Here is a 19,799-nt window from a genome sequence, read left to right on the forward strand (position 1 = left end):
CTGCTTCAGTTATGTAAAATTCTTGCAGCATTGTTTGAAGTAGGCAAATACTGTCACTTAGGAATGGGTGCTCATTTTGGCATATCTCTAAAAGAATCCTTGAGCAACGAAATTTCTAACAAAAAAGCACAAATGCTGAGGATACTTGACAGATCAGGCAGAATCTCTGGAAAGAAAATCAGCAATAACTGGAAAAATTCTGAGAAAATTTTTTAAAAATCTAAAATGTACACTCTTTCCACAAATGCTGTTTGATCTGCTGAGTGTTTCCAAAATTTTGTATTTTTGTAGTTTATTTTTTTTCTCCAGTAGTTTTGACATGTTGCATGAATACAGCATGTCATCAGGTGAAACTTGTTGCAACCTCAATACAGGCTTGGCAGAATACAGTACATCCAAATCAGAGTCCGGTAAATGAAAATCTGTGCAATGGATCATGGAAGCTGTTCCATGAATTTGTTAAACACCATTGCTAAGCATGAAGTTTGCAGGTTTCTTCATCCGCTGTATTGATGTCAGTTTAAGACAATGTGCAATTTATCTACAATTAAGTTGAAGGTTTCTTAAAAGGTACAATTACCTGGATGGTTTATTTAGACCAAAAGGTTGTAAGTGCCAGTCCAGGTTCACTGTAGTTCACCCTAGCAGTTGATTCAAATTCAGGCTGTGTATTCAAATTCAAATGATTTGTGATCAACACCACAGGAGATTTGTTGCTGATAAAAGAAAGAATGAGGAATAGAACAGGACCACTGTGTGAACTATCAGGAAGATTTGAATCAGTCACATTTAAAAAAAAGACTCAAAGGGCAATCCTTGTAAAGATTTGATATGAAAGATACAGTAAGATATTTCCACAAAACTAGAGTTTGGAGTTGTGTTGGCGCCTGGCCAAGTGGTTAATGTGTCGGTCTAGTGATCTGAAGGTCGCTAGTTTGAGCCTCAGCCGAGGCAGCGTGTTCTGTCCTTGAGCAAGGCACTTAACCACACATTGCTCTGCGACGACACTGGTGCCAAGCTGTATCGGCCCTAGTGCCCTTCCCTTGGACAACATCGGTGGCGTGGAGAGGGGAGACTTACAGCATGGGCAACTGCTGGTCTTCCATACAACCTTGCCCAGGCCTACGCCCTGGAAACCTTCCAAGGCGCAAAGCCATGGTCTCACGAGACTAACGGATGCCTATTATTATTAGAGTTTGGAGTTATAAATGCAAGATAATTACAAATTAGTAATTTAGGAGATTTTACCCGTGTGATATTTAAGGTACAGTTGAATGAGCATGAATGCAATTGAGTTGATAACTTTCTTCTCCTTTCTGCAAAGGAATTAAGGTTTTAAAAACTCCAAATACAAGTAACTGGAGAAAAGCGCAACATGCTTTTTTTTGATCATTCAGATATTGCTTGGAATGATTTCTCAAAACTTGTCCAACAGATTTTACTGTAGACTTTTTAGGTTACTTAACAAAGGAAATTTGGATTTTTCTTTGAACATGTTCAACCTTGCATAAATATTAAGCTTGCATAATTGTAGTCTGGTATGAAAGCCCATATTGACTCTGTAGCTTTGCAAAGTGAGATGATGTGCATCATTCAATTTGGGTTGGGAGGTGCATAGCAAAATTTCTTCACCTCACTGCTGTCACTGTAGTGTATACTCAGTGGCCACTTTATTATGTACACCTCTATACCTGCTCATTAATGCAAAATCTGATCAACCAATCATGTAGCAGCAATTCAGTGCATAGAGCATGCAGACATAGTCAAGAGGTTCAGTTGTTGTTCAGGCGAAACATCAGAATGGGGAAGAAATGTGATATAAGTGACTTTGACTGTGGAATGATTGGTGCCAGATGGGGTGGTTTGAGCCTTTCAGAAACTGCTGATCTGGAACGAACAGTCTGCACAACAGTCTCTAGAGCAGTGTTTCCCAACACCTTTTGGCACAAAATTCCCTAAAGCACTTTCATACTTGCCAATGCCCCCCTAAAGCACTTTTGTACTTGCCAACATCTCTCTTGAGCACAATCTATTTTCCAGCGCCCCCGTGCTTACACAGTACCTCTGCACTGTACAACAATTTTGATATCAAAATGACCCTTGAACATGATGGTTTTTAGCAAGAGTTGAAATATCTGGGTCAAATTGTGACGGCAAAATCCTGAAGTCCCCACGTGTAACACTGTTATGAGTATGTGATTCACTGCACTAAAGCCCCTTTCTACACAAGGTAGGAGGATGGAAATGCACTGAAGAGCAGCTTGGCTCTTCTCCAAACACCAGGAAACTTTGTATGACAGTGAAGCCTCATGCCACAAAATCCAACATTTTTGAAAAGCATTTTTGCTGCTTCATCATTCTGAATTTCAATAATTTCTTGCAAGTTCTCTTCCTGTTCTTCCACCTTGCAAAGAAATAGGTCAATTACCCAGTATGGAATTTCCAGATCGTTCAAATCCTTGAATTGATTCTTAAGTGACTGCAGGTGTAAGCAGTGCTCTTGCAAATCGCCGTCTATGAAGGAGGGTGCCATACTCATTGACGATGGCAGCGAGTTGGAATGATGGTTGTGGCACGCAAAGGAACAGCGAGGCAAAGATGAAGACGATTACAGCTGTGAAAATTATGTTGACAAGGATTTAGATTGGAATCTGAATGTTAGTCAGGATAGAGGTGCTCTTTGGCAAGCTATTTACTATTTCTAGTTAGCATGATTGACTAATCACATAAGGTTTCATAATTCCCAAAGATGGTTCTTAACCATACACATGAAGCTGAAGTTGCTTTGAACACCTCAAGAGGAATCCTCAGGGTCAGCAGGTTCACTGATTGGGCTCTGTTTCACCATTTGGTTCCGGACAGCACTGCGTTGTTGTGCGATCTTTTTCTGTACATTTGTGGAGAAAATTGAGAGGGTGTACTTGACTTACCAACTGTTAAATTGCATGAATTCTTACTGTGCTGTGATTCAAGGGGAACTTTTGTGCACTCTGATTGCTAATTTATGCATCCCTAATAAAGTTTGTTTGGTTGGTATGGTTGGGCGAAGTTGCTGAGTTTGAGATGCGTTGTGATGATGAGTACTCACTGCCTGCACAGCTGTCGTTTTTCCTGTGCTCCAGTGCCGCATCCTTTTCGAAGTGCCCGCTCTACTAATGGTCAATCAGGTCTCGTGCCTCAAGTTAGGGTTGTCCTTGCTGCCTCCCTCCCCCCCCAAGAATCTTGAACGTCCCTGATGACTTCTATTTCACCTAACATCCCCCTTGGGACATATAATTGTCCCCTTTAGGAATCACTACTCTACAGAGAATCTGCGAAAAACAATAAAACATCCAGTGAACAAATAACTCTGTGGGAGGAAAAATGCCTTGTTAATGAGACAGGTCAGAGGAGAATGGCCAGACTTGTTCAAATTGACAGGAAGGCAACAGTAACATAAAAAATTCGGGTGGTGCAGTCACATAGTGGTTAGCACAACAGTTTACAGTACCAGCAACCTGGTTCAGTTCCCACCGATGTCTGTAATGGGTTTGGATGTTCTGCCCGTGACTCTGTGGGTTTCCTCTGGATGCCCAGTTTCCTCCATGGTCCAAAGACGTACCAGTTGATAGATTAATTGTCATTGTAAACTGTCTTGTGATTAGGTTCGGTTTAAATCGGGGTTATTGGGCAGTGCAAAAGGGCCTATTCCATTCTGTGTCTAAATAAATAAATAAAATATATAACCATGTGTTACAACAGTGGTGTGCAGAAGAGCATCTCTGTATGCAGTTCACCTTAAACCATGAAGTGAATGGGCTATAGCAGCGGAAGACTGCAAACATACAGAACTGCACTGTGTAAATTCATCGTTAGATGTCTCATTGACCAGAATTCTCACTGCCATTCAGCTCATGTCTGTCGTAGCTTTTTGAAAAGGTCTGCCCAATTATTCACATCTTGCCCTATTCCCAGTAACTTTCTGATTTTTAAAGTATAGATATAATTACTTTCTGAGGGTTACCATTGAGTCATTTTCCACATCTATTATATTAGGTGGTGCAGTCTATATGCCTGTTCACAAATCTTTAAAAGCTCTCTTTTGATTTGAAACTGAAGCTCTTTGACTGTTATTATAAATTTGTGCTTACCACTCCCACTGTCACTGAAAGCTTTTACTTCCTGTGTGCCTTATCGTGATCCTCTATATCTTTGAAGATATTTATTAAATGCTGCTGCAACTGTTGCCATGTTAAGGAAAACAACCCCAGCCATTCTGACTAAACTCTTAATCATGACGTAAGGCAAGGTACCATTTATGCTGGAAGAGTGAAATGTGAACAGAAAATGTTGTAAGTACCTTGCCTGACTGCACCAGTGAGGCAATTCATTACTGTGATGGAAGGCTAATTTCATTTTTAAGTACATGAAAACATTCTAAATGGCGTCAAAGTTGGGTATATACCCTTTGAATCTATTCTACTGAATTCAAGTTTATTGTCATTAGACTATCGATATATGCAACCAAATGAAACAATGTTCCTCCAGTCCACAGTGCACCCACAAAGCATACAGAACATAAAACAAAATATTAGCCTAAATAAGTTAATAAAATATTCAAACTGCACATAGTGCGCAGTACAGGTAAACACTACAGTAAACAGCTTGCTGTCCAAGTGACGAGACCTCGGTGACAGGATACTCATTAGTCTCTCAGCCTGAGAGAAGATGTTGCCCCAGTCCAGCAGTCCTAGACCTGATGCTCCTGTACTGTCTTTCTGACAGTAGTGGGCCAAAGAGATTGTGGGTTGGATGGTTTGGGTCCTTTGTATACAATTTTCTGGGTAAATGTCAGAAATAGTGAGTTGTGGGGGGTGTGACCAAGATCTAGGTGATCCTCTCAGTGGACTTTACTATCCGCTGTAGAGTCATGTGGTCCGATGCCTTGTAGCTTCCGTACCACAGAATTATGCAGCCAGACAGGGCACTTTCGATGGAGTTCCTGTAGAAAGTTGTTAGAATGGAGATGCAGCCTCTAAAAGTGTAGACATTCTGTGCTGTTTTGACTAGTGAGGATATGTTATGGGTCCAGGTTAGATTGTCTGTTATGTATACACCAAGAAACTTAGTGCTTTTCATTCTCTCCATTGTGGAGCCATTGATGTGCAATGGAGAGTGGTGAGCCTGCTGCTTCCCAAAGTCCAGAATTATCTCTTTTGTTTTGTCCAGTCATTCAGTAAGTTCTGTCTGATCCTCCATTTCATCTGCATTCATACTCTATTTTCATTTCTTACTGTTCCCTCCAAAAATCTATTGATCTTAGCCTTAAGTGTAATAATTGACTATTCAACAATCTTAATGAGGTGGTCAAATCCAAAAATGTGTCATCCTCTGAATGTTAAAGTTCATCATCTCATTTAACAGGCTAATGTCTTATCTAAAGATTATGCATCTATGTTTTGGGCTTTCTAGTCAGGGTAAATATCCCCATAACATTCACCTTTCAAACTCTGTCAAAATTCTCTTGTGTTCTTGTGAGATCTCTTCTCCTCCTTATAATTTCTACTGAGTATTGGCCCATCTACTCGTACTCTGTTCATAGAACTTCCCTCAATCAAGGGAATCTGTCTTAAATCCACTTTCCATGTCTTCCAAAGCAAGTAAATATTTCCATGGATACAGAAATCAAAACTAAGTGTCAGCTAACCAAGCCTTTTACAGTAATAGACTCTGTTATGGGAGATCAGATTTGTTCAGTAACTGATTCTGGGAGGCACATGACCTGAGATAAAGTGTTAGTAGCACATCATAAAATTTGATTTGACTACAGGCATAGTTTGAATAATTAGGTTTTCATTTGCTTCGTGGCGTTAGTTTAGGTTTTCCATATGTTAATTTATAAAAATGACTGGTTGCTGGCCTTGTATCTAATAACAGAAATGAACTCATAATGAAAGACTTAGTCAATAGAATTGATGGAGAAAAATGATTACAGTAAGAATTGAATTTTTCAGTGCTTTGACAGTATATTTTCCCATACACCGCAATAATTATCAAGCTCTTAGGGGAGAAAAAGACCTTCAGCTAACAAAAAAGTGGGCCTTGAATTCTGTTTGTCAGAAAATTTAACTGAATGTGAAGCTTTATCCATAAGGGGATTGGATTTGTTGAAATTTCTAGGTTTCAGTCATTCATAGTGGGAGAAAGACCCTGCAGAGCACCCATTAATGAACATACCTGGAAAATTAGAAGAGAGTTTACATGTTTACTGTAAATGTGTTTATTAACTGCAAGTTAATTATTTACCTGTAAAAGGAAGATCCAGTGTTGCTCAGTGTTTATGCTAGGATGAGATCTCAAGTTTTCACTGAGGTTTTTAAGTCTATGTATTAGCATTATTTGCTTTTGTGGCCATACACTTTCGTAGTTTAATTATCTGATGCTATGGGAGTTTTTTAAAATTTTTTTTAAAATGATGTTTTAACCTGTTGCTCCTTTAAGCATTTGGTATATTTCATTGTATTTTTAAGCCATTTTGTTATCATTGTGTGGGAATTTATCTTGCTGATCTCACCATTTTCTTTGAAAGTGTGTGGTTTTTCTCTTCAGACTGCTTTCTCTTGCACTCTCATTTCAGAAAAAGCAATTGGCACTGTCTCTGTTACTGAACTTTTGTCCCTCAGCCAGCATTACTCAAAATGGAATAACTGGTTGTTGTCACATAGTTCTTTATGGGAGTCTGGGTACAACTTGGTTGTTTTGTTTCCTACAAGCAACCAGTGATAATTTGCCATTTGGGATTCCCCGAATAGAATGAGATAGGTAGTACGTACTTTGCTTTCCTGTTTATTTTGAAATAAATGTTGTATGTCCTGTCATACTGGTGATCTCAAAAGTTCATCATTTGGGAGATTTTTAGCCATAAATGTGTCCAGCTGTTCATTTGAGAACTGTGTTGAGGCTTCTTGCTGTTTACACCAATGGATACCAGTTGATTACCTATTTTATACTTTATACTTGCCTCTGCAATGCATCAAGAATACTGTAGAACCGTAAGTGAGAGGTGACAAGACAGTTTAACTGATACCTGATCACAGCGATGGATGTGAAATATTAATGGAATGGTGTCTCATTTTGATCAACTTTTGATGTTGCGAGTGTTTATTGTCAGATTGTTTGGGTACAGCAATCACCAGTGATGGTATGTGGCTATTTTAAATGCCACACAATAATGGACCAGACACATCTGTTTTTCACTCAAATGCTGTGAGACAGGGAGGTTCACTGCGGTTATGTCCAAGCCCCATGACTGGCAGACATCTCCAAATGTAAATGCCAATAACCCATCAGGGGAAAATAAAGCATAGTTTGCACTGCAATATTGCGAGAATTCAATGAAATTAACTATCTTATTTTATTCTGTGCATTAAATAGACCATCGCAAGAAAAATGTGCCCTTTCCAATATTTTTGATGTAAAAGGATCTTTCATTTCCTGCGTGCCGAACAGGTGCACAATAATTGCTATGTTTATCTAGTTCATTATGATTATAAAACTCATTTTGCATGTCTCTGCCAATATTTATATTTTAACTATTTAAGAAGCATCTTTTTCATTTCAAAATTCTTTTATTACAAATGAAAGAGGCAAATGACATCTGAGATCATTAAGTATTATTTCCCTACCTTATTTTGTAAGATTTTCATCAGCAAGGTGTTCTTTCAAGCTTGGCTGCAGGAATTATGAACCAGTTTCAAGCTTAGTTGCAATACAAAAGTAGGAATCCTTCAAATGGGACAATACATTAAGAGCCTCTTTGCGTCTTTTAACAATTGAAGAACAAGGTAAACTTAATTCCATGCCATTGTTCAACATTGAAGGTAAAGTAAATGGTCATTCATTACATTAATTGTGGCTTTCTGTGTGAAAAAGGAATGCTGTAGTTCCCACATAATTATTGGTGGAAACCCATTGTTTTGTCAGAAGAAGATTAAAAAGCCATAAGTTTATGTGTGGCAAAAGCATTATGTTTTAGAAAGTTTTAGTAAGTGGCATGGAATATACATTTACCCGTGTAACATGCATTTTGAAATAGAATTTATTACAAAAAAGGATGTAGTACAACAATAATTATTTTAACATTCATCTTTCTAATATGTCTTGTTGTAGTTTGATTATTTGGAATTTGTTATCACAGCAGGCTTCCTTTTCTCTTGCAGAGCTTTCAGTCATAGAACCAAATATTTTCCTTCGACCATTTCTGGAGGTGATTAGATCAGAAAATACAACTGGACCGATCACTGGGTTAGCACTAACATCTGTTAACAAGTTCCTCTCGTATGGATTGATAGGTATGTTTATTGTAGTGTTCAATTATGAACATAGCTCACCATTCAAAAATGATAGTTGTTACTTTGCTTCTCCAAGGTATCCTGCCATCATGAATTTTTGAGGTTGATCTTTTTTTTACGCATTTGTAATTATCAGTGTGTGTTGGAAATGGCACCTCAGCTTTTCTTTTTTTCCCACATCATCACTGTAAAATAGCCTCTTCTACTGTACTTAGAGCAATGCAAAACTCCTTTTAAAGATACCAATATTTAATGGTAAGCAATTGTAACATGCTGTGCATTAGCTTTTTTGAACACTGCTGTTCTGAGGTTAACCAATTTTGAAATCATTGCTTGTAAATTTTTCATATGCTTTTTCTTTTAAAGGTCATGAACAATTTTCTCTTTTCAAGTTTAGAGCAGTGTATGGAATTCAATGGTGTACTTTGACTTATTTGAAATATTTCTGTCCCTCCTCCATCTCAATAATTAGCAGACTGCTGGAGCTGGGATTTAGATTGAAATCATGGTGGCTCTTTCATTTTTTTCTTATTCTTGTTGCTATCATTTTTAGCAGAGTGGTCTGGGTTTGCTGCTTCTCCACTTGGCAGAAACTGTTACTCCATATTTTCTTGTGGTGGTGCCTTTATTAAAAAGGCACAGAATTTCTAGGAAAATATGTGTTATTGTTGAAGATGATTTTCCTGGCATCTTTAAAGGGAGTTTTGTATTGCTCTAAGTACAGTAGAAGAGATATTTTGTTAGATATCAGATAAAATGAGCATTGGTGCTTAATATGCAGCTTTCTTTATCATTTTAGCTGGTAGCTGTGCCCACAGTTCAAAAGGTGCAATTATTCTACCTTCTGTTTTATTTTGAGGTGGGGGTGATGATGGGGAATGTAGTGAGAAACTATTTAAGATGTTGAAATATACATTTTTCTTTCCCTGACTGTTTTAGTGTGGGTTTTAATTGTCATAAAACTGTTTTTGGTAAATTTACACAGGGCTATTTCAATTTACACTGACATTTACTTGTCTTTGTGTATTTTTCTTCTCATCACTTCCACTGCCCCCAGATGGAGAATTAACTAGTGTACTTTGTCAGTGAAAGAAATTTGTATTTTTTAAATTGGAAATATATATTTTAGCTGTGTGTGTGTGTATATTTTATATACTATATGTAAGTGCTGTGTTTAAGGCACGATGTGAGATAGCAGATACTATTCACAAACAAAGCACGATTCATGGAATCCTGGAAGGGAATTTTGATGAGAAGGGCAAACCCTAATTTATTTGCCTGCAATGGCAATGAAGTGATGAATAAACATTCTGCGGGAGTGCTTGGGAGATTGTACATAAGAATTCCTGAAGAACTTCCATTGTGCACTTTAATATTTTGACTTGCTATGGTAGCTGTACTGAATTAGAATAGAATTATGTGATATTCAAACACTCAGACAGAAAGCTGGAAAAGACCAGATGGTCCATACAATGTGTTCCAATCTCTCAAGGTGCAACTTAACCATTCCTTGACTGACCAGAACCCTATTCAACTAATCACATTAATTTCTGTCGTGTGAGAATTACATGTGACAGAAACTCACTGGCACGTTTTTAAGTGCTTACGGTGAACTTGCATGTAATGCGCAAGCTGCTTGCTTGTTCTGTTGAAACAGGTCCTAATTTCACCTAATCTAGTTCTGTACTTGCGTAACTGCTCCTCTGTCACTAACTTGAAGTAAGTGGCTTAGCCACTTAGACAAAATTTAATCCTTTCATAATTTAAAAGAGAAACAGATATATGTGAAGCAGGTTAGAAAGTTGATAGTGACCCAAATTAGATTAAATTTATGGTCATTACAGTTGGCCTAATTTGGAGTCACAAAACTTCACATTTTTCTACAGCCTATTTTTCTCAGAATAAGAAAACTAGTATTAATTGCCCTAATATAAGCATGCATTAAAATTAAATTTTCATTTTCTTTTTGAGAACACTAGTTTTGTACATAGAATTGGTGTGGATTGAATGGTGCATTTCCTTCCAGGCACAATTTTGTAAATTTTGTTTGATGGCCATGCATTGTATTTTTTGACTGAGTTTTCGACACTCCTGGGTTGTTTTTTTAAAGGTGCAGAGTGAAACCAAGTGAATATTTTTCAGATGAGTTTCTATGGGAAAACTAGTGAAAAGACAAGGGGATATGAGGCATTTTACATTTATTTGAATCTCCTACTTTTCACTTAGCTTAAATTGGTGTGAAGCACACACTGAATCTATCTATTAAAATGAAGAATCTGTCTAAAGATCAATGGGAAGGAGACATCAGCCTGCAGAAACACAACTCTTCCACAGCGGGCAATGACCTCTTCATTATTGTCTATCAGTAGCAGTTGCTGAATCTCCCTCCCAGTCAGCAGTACAGCAGTAATACCTATGTGCCTTTGCATTGTTGTTTGTATTTGGTGGATGCTTGCAGCATTGTATTCTCAATTCTGCTTTAACTTTTGCTGCTTTAATTTTAATATCAGGTTATTTTCTGTCTGGTTATGGCAGTTTCAAACTCCTGGGTGTGCCCATCTTGCACAATCTGTCAGAACACATTCCTCACAATCAGGAAAGTTCACCAATGCATCTGAGCATGCTGTATCACTGCATGGTACAGAAACTGCACTGTGGTGGACAGGAAGACTCTACAATGGGTATGCAAAGCTGCCCAACACATCACCAGAGTCAGCCTATCCACCATCAAAGACATGTATATATCGAAGGGGGCCAGTAACTTTATAAGGGATCTCGCCCACCCTGCTTATGGACTGTTAGTCCCACTCTCATCAGAGAGGATGCTGCATAACATTCATCCCAGGACCACTAGTCTCAAAAACAGTTACTTTCCCCAAGTACTAAGGCTGATCAACACTTCTTCCCACTAACCCACCCCTCTATACACCCCTACCAGCACTACCACTTTATAATTTCCTGTCAGAAACACAGAGATCGTTTGATATATCAGTGAAAACTTCTAAAGTGATGCAAATCTGGGAGTGAGTCAGTTCTGAAATCAAAATGTTGCCCTCAGCTCTGCTCTGGAGTACTCTGCTGCCCTCTAACTCTTTGACCATGTGCCTACCCAGACCTGCTACCACAGTCACTTATCCTTCCTCGGAACATGTCTTCACTGCCATCTTGTACCACATGGCTTCCAGATCCATTTTCAAGCTTCTCGATTTGGACCCTCTGAGGTCCCCAGGTACTCATATTTAATTGTCTGCTTCTCCCACCATGTTTTCCATACCATGCTTTGCACCATGAGGAGGTACCTGGGGTCCTTAGCCTGGTCACTTTCACAACTCCAAGACACACTCTCTGCCGCCTACAATTGACCTGTCCAGTACTTTATCCTTTGCCGAATCTACACTTTCTATTGCTGGTTCTTAGACTTTCTCACATCCTTCAAGGATCGGAAGATTGCACGTCTACAGACTACAGAACCTGCCATCTCCAACACCAGCAGGCATGGATGTCTCAAGACCACGCTGCCAACCTCAGTGGTTCTAACGACCCTGAGCAGATTCAGAACCTGGACTCCACCATCATCAATGTGTTTTCCAACAACCTCAGACACTTTCAAGGTGCCAGTTGCTCAACCACCAACTCTGACTCCAGCCTTGACCGACAGGACCTCCAGGCCAGGACCTTGCATGCTGCCATTTGAACTCTTGTCTCCCCTTCTCCTACCACCACTCTGCAATCCTGTGTCTCTCAGGTCCCACTGACAGCTCCTAGATCCTCAGAGACTCCATTGTCCTCTCACCCCACCTTCCCTGAACACCCCAACCCTCGCCTCTCCTTTGACACCACCCAACCCCCTTTCTTCCCTCTGATCCCAGCTGTTATCCATGCTGGGTCTACACCATCCCCTCCGACCTTCCCCTCTGACCTTCCCCTCTCTGAGGTAGAAAGTGATGCCTAAAGGTGAGGACAGAACCTTTGCCCCCTGCGCCCACACCTCAGTGACTTCCGTGCCCAGTCCTGATGAAGAGTCTCAGTGCGAAATGTTGACTCTACTCTTTCCCATAGATGCTGCCTGGCCTGCTGTATCCTCCAGCATTTTGTGTGTGTGTTGCTTGGATTTCCAGCATCTGCAGATTTTTCTCTTGTTCAAAATGTTGAGTCACTTTTTGTGTGTTAGTGTGTGCATGTGTGTGTGCGTGTAAGCGCAGCTATCGGTAGGAACCCATATGGACACACAAGCTCACCATCTCATTCTCCCAAGCGTATAGACTTGCTATTATTCCGTTTGCACTTCTTCCATGACAAAAATCAAGTTGAAAACTGTTTTATAATGAACGGACCGGAATATTCTACATCCTTGTTGCATTTGTCCTTGAGCTGAAGTTTCTTTCAAGTTTATTTGTTGAGGCATAGAATGCAAGAGTTGGGAAATTTACCCATAACCAATTTGAAGTCATTAGATCACCTCAAGCTAGCGTGTATGTGATAGAACTACAAAGAACGCTGTGGAGCTGTGCAAGAGTGATGCAAATTTGAAGATGTTTCATATGCTATTTTATTTTGAATAGAAGGGTTGGAGTGGAAAAATATTTGAGCTATAGAAAATTGAGAGGCTTATTTGGAGCAAGTAGGAACAATCTATTCCCATTAACAGAGAGGTTAGTAATGAGTGAGAATAGTTTAGGTAATTGGTCAAAGGAATAGTGAAATACTGAATAAAATTTTTTCACTACCTGATAATAGGATTTTCAATTTGTTGCCTGAAAGAGTAATGGAGCCATCTGCATGAGATGTACAAGGCTACAAACTGAAAGACCAGGCATAAGAAAAGATAGGAAATAGGATTAATTCAAATAGCTGTTAATTAGCTTTTGTGAATCTCATGGTCCAAATAGCTGCTTCTGTGCAGTAGATTTCTCTGATTTTATAAAATCATAGAATCAGTCTGACTTTTAATTGGTTTCAAGATGACAGATTTTTAGATTAGAATGAATGTAATTTTCCAACTAGTACATGCAACAAACTGCTTTGCATTTTATCCATATGCTCTCCAAAAGCATTTGTCCTTAAAAAATTTACAGTTAACTCTTAGTGCTACATTGGCTCCGAGAAAGTAATTGTTGCTGAGATGTGTGTCTGCAGCTATAACATTGATTTTCAATTTTACTTGCAGCAGTTATTCTTCAGCTTTGGTGATACTGTTTCAACATAATATGACTAGGAATATCTCCTTTAGATTGAGTCACCTGGGGCTCGTTTGTTGAAGGATAATAGATAGTACAGTGTTACCAGCCGTCAGTAATCCCTTTTGAGGGATGTGGAATGGTGAAGCTCAATTCATTTTTAAGTAAAATCGTGGCTGTGTGTGTCTGTGTTTGAAAGAGAGGCAAAGTTTCCTCTGTTTTGTAATTACAGAAAAGTTGACAGTTCAACTAAAAGATATTTACTCAAATTGGGTTAGTTTACCTTGATTGTGTTCTGTGATAAGATCTTTGATTATTGTTACTGAATGAAAATGGTAAATTGACTTTCTTTCCTAATTTGAACAAAATATACTGAAAACATTTTCAAATTCATTCAGTTATTAGAGGCTGTCATTTCATGTCTTGCTGATATGCAGGAACCATTATACTGATGTATTTTGTGGAGGGATCAGGACTTTATTAAGCATAAGCAAATGATTATTGCAGACCAAAATGTAAGGAACATAATATAAAGAGTTAAAATAGGAAGTGACTACAGGATATTCTTGAATAAGTTGAAATATTCCCTGAGTATTGAAATTGTCTATTAAACCGATGTAAAAGCAGAAGAGAGGGCATACAATATGCTGGGGACCAGTCTAAATGTGCACATGGCCATTGGAGCTCGTCTCTTCCGAAAGCTAGGTATAACCATTGCTCATGGTGCTGAATTCTCATCAACAATCATGGGTAGAGCTTCCCATATTAGACTCCTTGAGCTCGCGAAGCACTCCTTGCAATGGCATCTTCCCATCGGATTGAATCCCACAGGCATCTCTCCAGATCTTCTCTTTACCATATCTCCCACCAAAAGACCATGAACCCCACCAGTGTCTGTCAGAAATCCCTCTCCGACCAGCTCTCTCTAGAACCTTCTCCTAATTCCACTATCCTGACTGGCTGATACCACATTCTTGAATTGAGTTCCATGCCTCCTTATCTTTAGCTGAAACCAAAACATTCTACCAGCAGGACACACTGCTGTTACAGAAAACTACTAACTGAAATACCCTGCATTATAGCTGTAGAAACCTTAACCAGGGCATTACACATGTATGAGTGAATGACAATTAATCTTGAACCAGCTGATCCTGCTCACTCTTGTCTGCCTCCTTTTCACAGTCTGAGATTCTGCCAACTACAGTGGTTTCATCAGCAAGTTTATAAATGGTGTTTGAGATGTGTGTAGCCATGCAGTCGTGAGCGTAGAGAGAATAGAGCTGTGGGCTAAGCACGCATCCTTGATGTGTGCCAGTGTTGATCGTTGATTGTCAGTGAGGAGGAGGAAGCAATATTACTGATCTGCACTGACTGTGGTCGCCCAAAAGGATCTATTTGCAAAGGAGGCTGCAGAGCCCCAGGTTTTGAGCCATGTTGATTAACATGGAGGGAATGATGCTGTTGAACACAATGCTGTAATTGATAAACAGCAGCCTAATATGATTTACTGTTATTTAGGTGCTCAAAAGCCGAATAGGCAGCAGTGAGAATGTGTTGAGATGTGTTGTGGCTGTAGGGGAATTGCATTCAGTCCAGGTCCTTGCTCAGGCATGAGCATAGTTCTAGCCAAGACCAGTCTCCCAAAGCACTTTATCACAGTAGATGTGAATACTACTGGGCAATAGTTGTTGAGGCAGCTATTGGCCACTGGTATGATTACTGCCCTTTTGAAGTAGGTGGGAACTTCTGACTTGCAGCAATGAGAGGTTAAATGTGTCCTTGGATATTGCGGCCAGTTGGTTGGCACAGATTTTCAGTATGTGATCTGGTATTCCGTCATGACCTGAATCTCTTGAAGGATGTTCTAACATCGGCCTCTGAGGTAGAGATCACAGGGTCAATAGATGTTGTAGGGACTTGCACATGTGCAGTGTTCTCCCTTTCAAAGCATGCATTAAAGGTGTTGAGCTCATTGGGGAGTGAAGTATCACCGCCAATTATGCAGTTAGTTTTTGTCTTGTAGAAAGTAATGGCATGCAAACACTGCCACAGCTGTTGTGCATCTGATTGTGTCTCATACAGAGTTGTGTGAGTCATAATCATACACAAAAAATCTTTACACAGAATTGCCTCTTTGCTGTCATGATGGTCTTCTGTCTGTCATACCTGGATGATCTATAGGATTCTGGGTTGTTGGGCTCGAACGCCATAACTCTAGCCCACAGAAGACTATGAATTTCTTGTTTCATCCAGGGCTACTGGCTTGGGAAAATTTATCCTCTCAAATATATGCACTTATTCACATGGGTCTTGGTAAAATTGGTGACATCCGTGGCATATTCATTTATATCTGAAGGTGAATGCCTGAATATGGTCCAGTCCACAGTTCAAAATAATCGTGTAATCACTCCTCTGCCTTCGTTGACTCTACCTTCACTGTCTTTGTTGAGTTTGTTCATTCTCCCTGCGATGGCATGGATTTCTCTCTGAATGTCATAAGTCTGTAGTATCTCATCAGTTGGATAGTAGACAAATTCACTTTTCCTGCCAGAATGGGTGCACATTTTTCTGATATACTTCTGTTGTCAGTTTTTCCCAATTCACTTAATCCATCTCTAGCTCTGGGTGGCCTTCTTATACCATCCTCTTTGTCATAAGGAGGAGAGCCTTGTTGTCCAAAAAATTGTAATTTTTGGAATTCCACTTAATCTTTTGTACTTTCATCATTATCATTATGTGCCATGCCATGTGATGTAGGTGATCATGGTCTTTGACCATAATTGTTCTTGGCATATTCTACAGAAGTGGTTTGCCATTGCTGCCTTCTTGGCAGTGTCTTTTACCCCAGCCATTTTCAATGCTCTTTAAAGATTATCTGCCTGGCACAGTGGTTGCATAACTAGGACTTGCACCAGCTATTCATACGTCCATCCACCACCTCCTATGGCTTCATGTCACCCTGATTGGGGGGCTAAGCAGGTGCTACACCTTGCCCAAGGGTGATTTGCAGGCTAATGGAGGGGAGCCTTGCACCTCCTTTGGTAGAAATGTATGTCCACCCCGCTACCCACTGTACTTCAGTAGTTTGATTCTCATTTCATATGGATACTTCAGAATGTTTTAATACTACTTTCAACTGAAATTCAACCACTGCTTTAAAAGCTTCCAGACAACTTATTTGTCTGATCTGAATGTCTTGGAAGAGTACCATTTTATTTACTATTGATAGTTCTTTCTGTTATTTGGAATTTGAAAGGCTTATTTTGAGGTTGCAGCTGATCTTTTATGTTTCAGAGTTGGATATGTCAACTGGCTGCCCTGAGCGTGAATCTGTTAAAGAAACTGTTCAGTGTGATGGTTTCTTTGGGTTGACAGCTGTTCCTGTTTGAACTTTGGATTTAGTTTTTTGTAGTTCCTTCAATTGCCACATTAACAGGAAATGATGTCATTCATTTTCTTCATAGTCACGTGATAATTACATTTTGGTGAACTGAGAGTGAGGAGCAACTAGGTTTGTTCCCTGTGGACAATAAGTCTTCAATGCGTGTCTTTTCAGGACCTTGCCTTAGAATTAATCAAATCAAATTGTTTTCATTTTTTGAAATAGGATGTGACTGTGGCTTTTAAAAATAATAATTTCTCATAATATTTTCCTTGTTTTGAGAAGTGACTAAACATAACAGTTTGGCCTTATTGAAAGTAGAGAATCTGTAGATCTTTGAAATGAAATTACTTGTCTTTAATGATGAGCCATTGGAAAAGCAATTTTTAAGCAGTTACTGGTAAAATCACGATCTAAGATACTTTTTAAATTTCAGAAGGTATGCAAGAGTACATGGATGGGTTTTTTCACCAGTGCCTTCATTGTTGCTTTGATTCCTGGTATTGTATTTGCCAATTGATGTTTAGCAGATATTTTCTCAGAACACTAATGGAGACCTTTACCATTGTCTCATTTACCTGCTGTAGTGGTGGAGCAAGAATATGATGGAATGATGGAACCCTTAAACAAGATTTTTTTTTGTATTATTTCCTTCCTCACTTTCTTGTATATGGAAAGACATCTGAACTACCAAAATCCATGTGTTTAATTAAAAAAAGATAAAATGAAGTCATTGGCATGATTTATTGATAATTATACAGGGGGAACTCAGGCTACATATGCCAAAATAAAAACCATGTAGCACAAATTCTTAAACTGAATTGAAATTCTTAAATTTCCATGGTGGGATTATTAGTCCAAACCAGCTACCTTAAATCTTGACAGGTGGTTTTGTTTTAATCAGTCAAGGTCTGTGAATAATTACCTCATTCTCGCAAATTTTGGTGGCCTGACAAGCAAGATTTTTGATGTGTGACATCTTCAAGATAAATACCAATGCAGCATGAACCTCTGGATAAAAGCCTGCCTTTCTGCCACATGAGGTAGACCTTTGAAAATCCTTCTCAAATTTGGTTTTCCACAGATATTGACTTCATGTGGAATGCATACTGTGACTCTATCCAACGGGTTTGGTTTTCCTGCAATACTTCCTGTCCAAGTAGGGCTAACTTACAGGACTAATGAGACTGCTCAGCCTAAGAAATCGCCATTCTAGAATTAAGATCACCTCATCTTCACTCATGGAGCTGCATTGCAGAGATGATGAGCACCTGGAGGCTAAACTCCAAGTTATGTTTTGTAACTCCAGAAACTAATTGAAACAAAAAAACAGGAACCTGAATATTTGTTTCCTTAGTTTCTCTTTTCCCTTTTAAGTAGTGAGGCACTCAAATTTGAAGTGATGGTAATGACGTATGCCATTCATGTTCTGTACCAAAATATGACTAACAAAGAATGCTTAATCAAACAATATATTATATAGGATGCTTGTCCACTCAAATTTGTAACGGAAAGTGGTTCTGACAGCTCTGGGCACCTTTCTTCTCTAACAATTGACTCTGCTCTCCCCAGCTGATTGATGTGTTGTCTCCAGGTGATGACATACGCAATCTCCATTTTATGGTAAAGTGGTCCAGTTCAATCCTTAATCTTTCCAAGTACCCACTTTTGATCATCTCTGTTGTCCCTTGCCACGAGTTCTTGTACAGGAGTGAAACATCAGACCTTCTTGTTTGAGGAGCCCTCAATTTGTCTCAGCTGTTTGTCCTATATACTCCTACTGAGATTGGATTTGAGGAAATTCAAGAATGAGCACAAGGGATGACCGAGGAACAGCACAACTGGTGAGCTGTTGGTTGTGGTTTGCGATATGCAAAGAGGAAATTGGTGAGCTTCCGATTCAGTGTAGTGTGTTCTGCTGTCATTGCTTGCAGTGCATTCTTCAGGCTGTGGACAAACCTTCCCATCAAGCTATTAATATATATAGTTGGGTGGTATGGTATCTTATTCCATTCATTCTCTAGAATGACTGAAACTCTTCAGCAACAAACCATTGTCACTGACTAAGTGTCAGTGATTAGTCCTTGAAAAGAACCTTCTCACACATCAATAGTGTGCAAGGGTGTAAAGGAGGCTATTGGGAACATATCTGGCCACTTTGTAGCTGCATCCATTGCTGCCAAGAAATTTGTGCTCGTGAATGGTCAGGCAAAATCCACGAGTCCTCTGCCATGGCAATGCAGGCCATTCCCAGGGATGAAGAGGTGGTGGTGTTGGCATTTTCTGGACATGTAGGCACCTTGAGAAGTGCATTGCAGGTTGCTCAATCTGCAGATCTATCCCAGGCCACCAGACAAAGCTTTGAGACAATGCTTTCATTTTCACCTTGATAACCAGCATGAGGCTTCTCCAACACTTTAGCTGTCAGCTTGAATGGTACAACAACTTTCAATCCCCATGTGAGGCAACCCCAGTCATGGGCACATTCATCCTGGCACAGGTAAAAATGGGGGGAATTGGAATTTCTGTTGCACATCCCAGTCATTTTGGGTTGCCATGTAGATCTGAGACAGTGAGTCCTTTCTGATTTCCTTTTCGATCATCTCTGTCGTAATCGGGAGACTTTCGATTTGTTTTAAGGAGATGCGTCAAGAGGAGTGTTTTCTTTTGTAAATGTTTCAGGTATTTTCTTTTCCAAGGGTAAATGGTACAATTCATCATCATTAGTTGTCCTCTTGAATTCGATCTTGTAGTAGTGTCCTCTAGGAACAGCCCATCTCTGCATACGTGCTGCTGCTGTTTGTGGAATACCCTTCTGTGGATGAAAATGGACACTGCTGGTGGATGATCAGTAATGAGGCTAATCTCTCTCCCATACAAGTACTGGTTTAAAAGTCTCTCTCTCTCCCC

At 39.4% G+C, this 19,799-nt stretch overlaps 1 protein-coding gene across 8 annotated transcripts in view; it reads left to right on the forward strand.

The window, feature by feature from the left end:
• Window positions 1-19,799, forward strand: part of gbf1 (golgi brefeldin A resistant guanine nucleotide exchange factor 1) — a 290,587-nt gene that overhangs the window by 129,806 nt on the left and 140,982 nt on the right. For all 8 annotated transcript variants that reach the window (XM_063070614.1, XM_063070615.1, XM_063070611.1 and 5 more), the window contains one exon: window positions 8,199-8,330. In XM_063070614.1, the coding sequence (XP_062926684.1) occupies window positions 8,199-8,330 (132 nt within the window). The remainder of the gene's footprint in view (window positions 1-8,198; window positions 8,331-19,799) is intronic.

This window comes from Mobula hypostoma, chromosome 18 (assembly GCF_963921235.1).
Source record: "Mobula hypostoma chromosome 18, sMobHyp1.1, whole genome shotgun sequence".
NCBI classification, from domain to species: Eukaryota; Metazoa; Chordata; class Chondrichthyes; order Myliobatiformes; family Myliobatidae; genus Mobula; species Mobula hypostoma.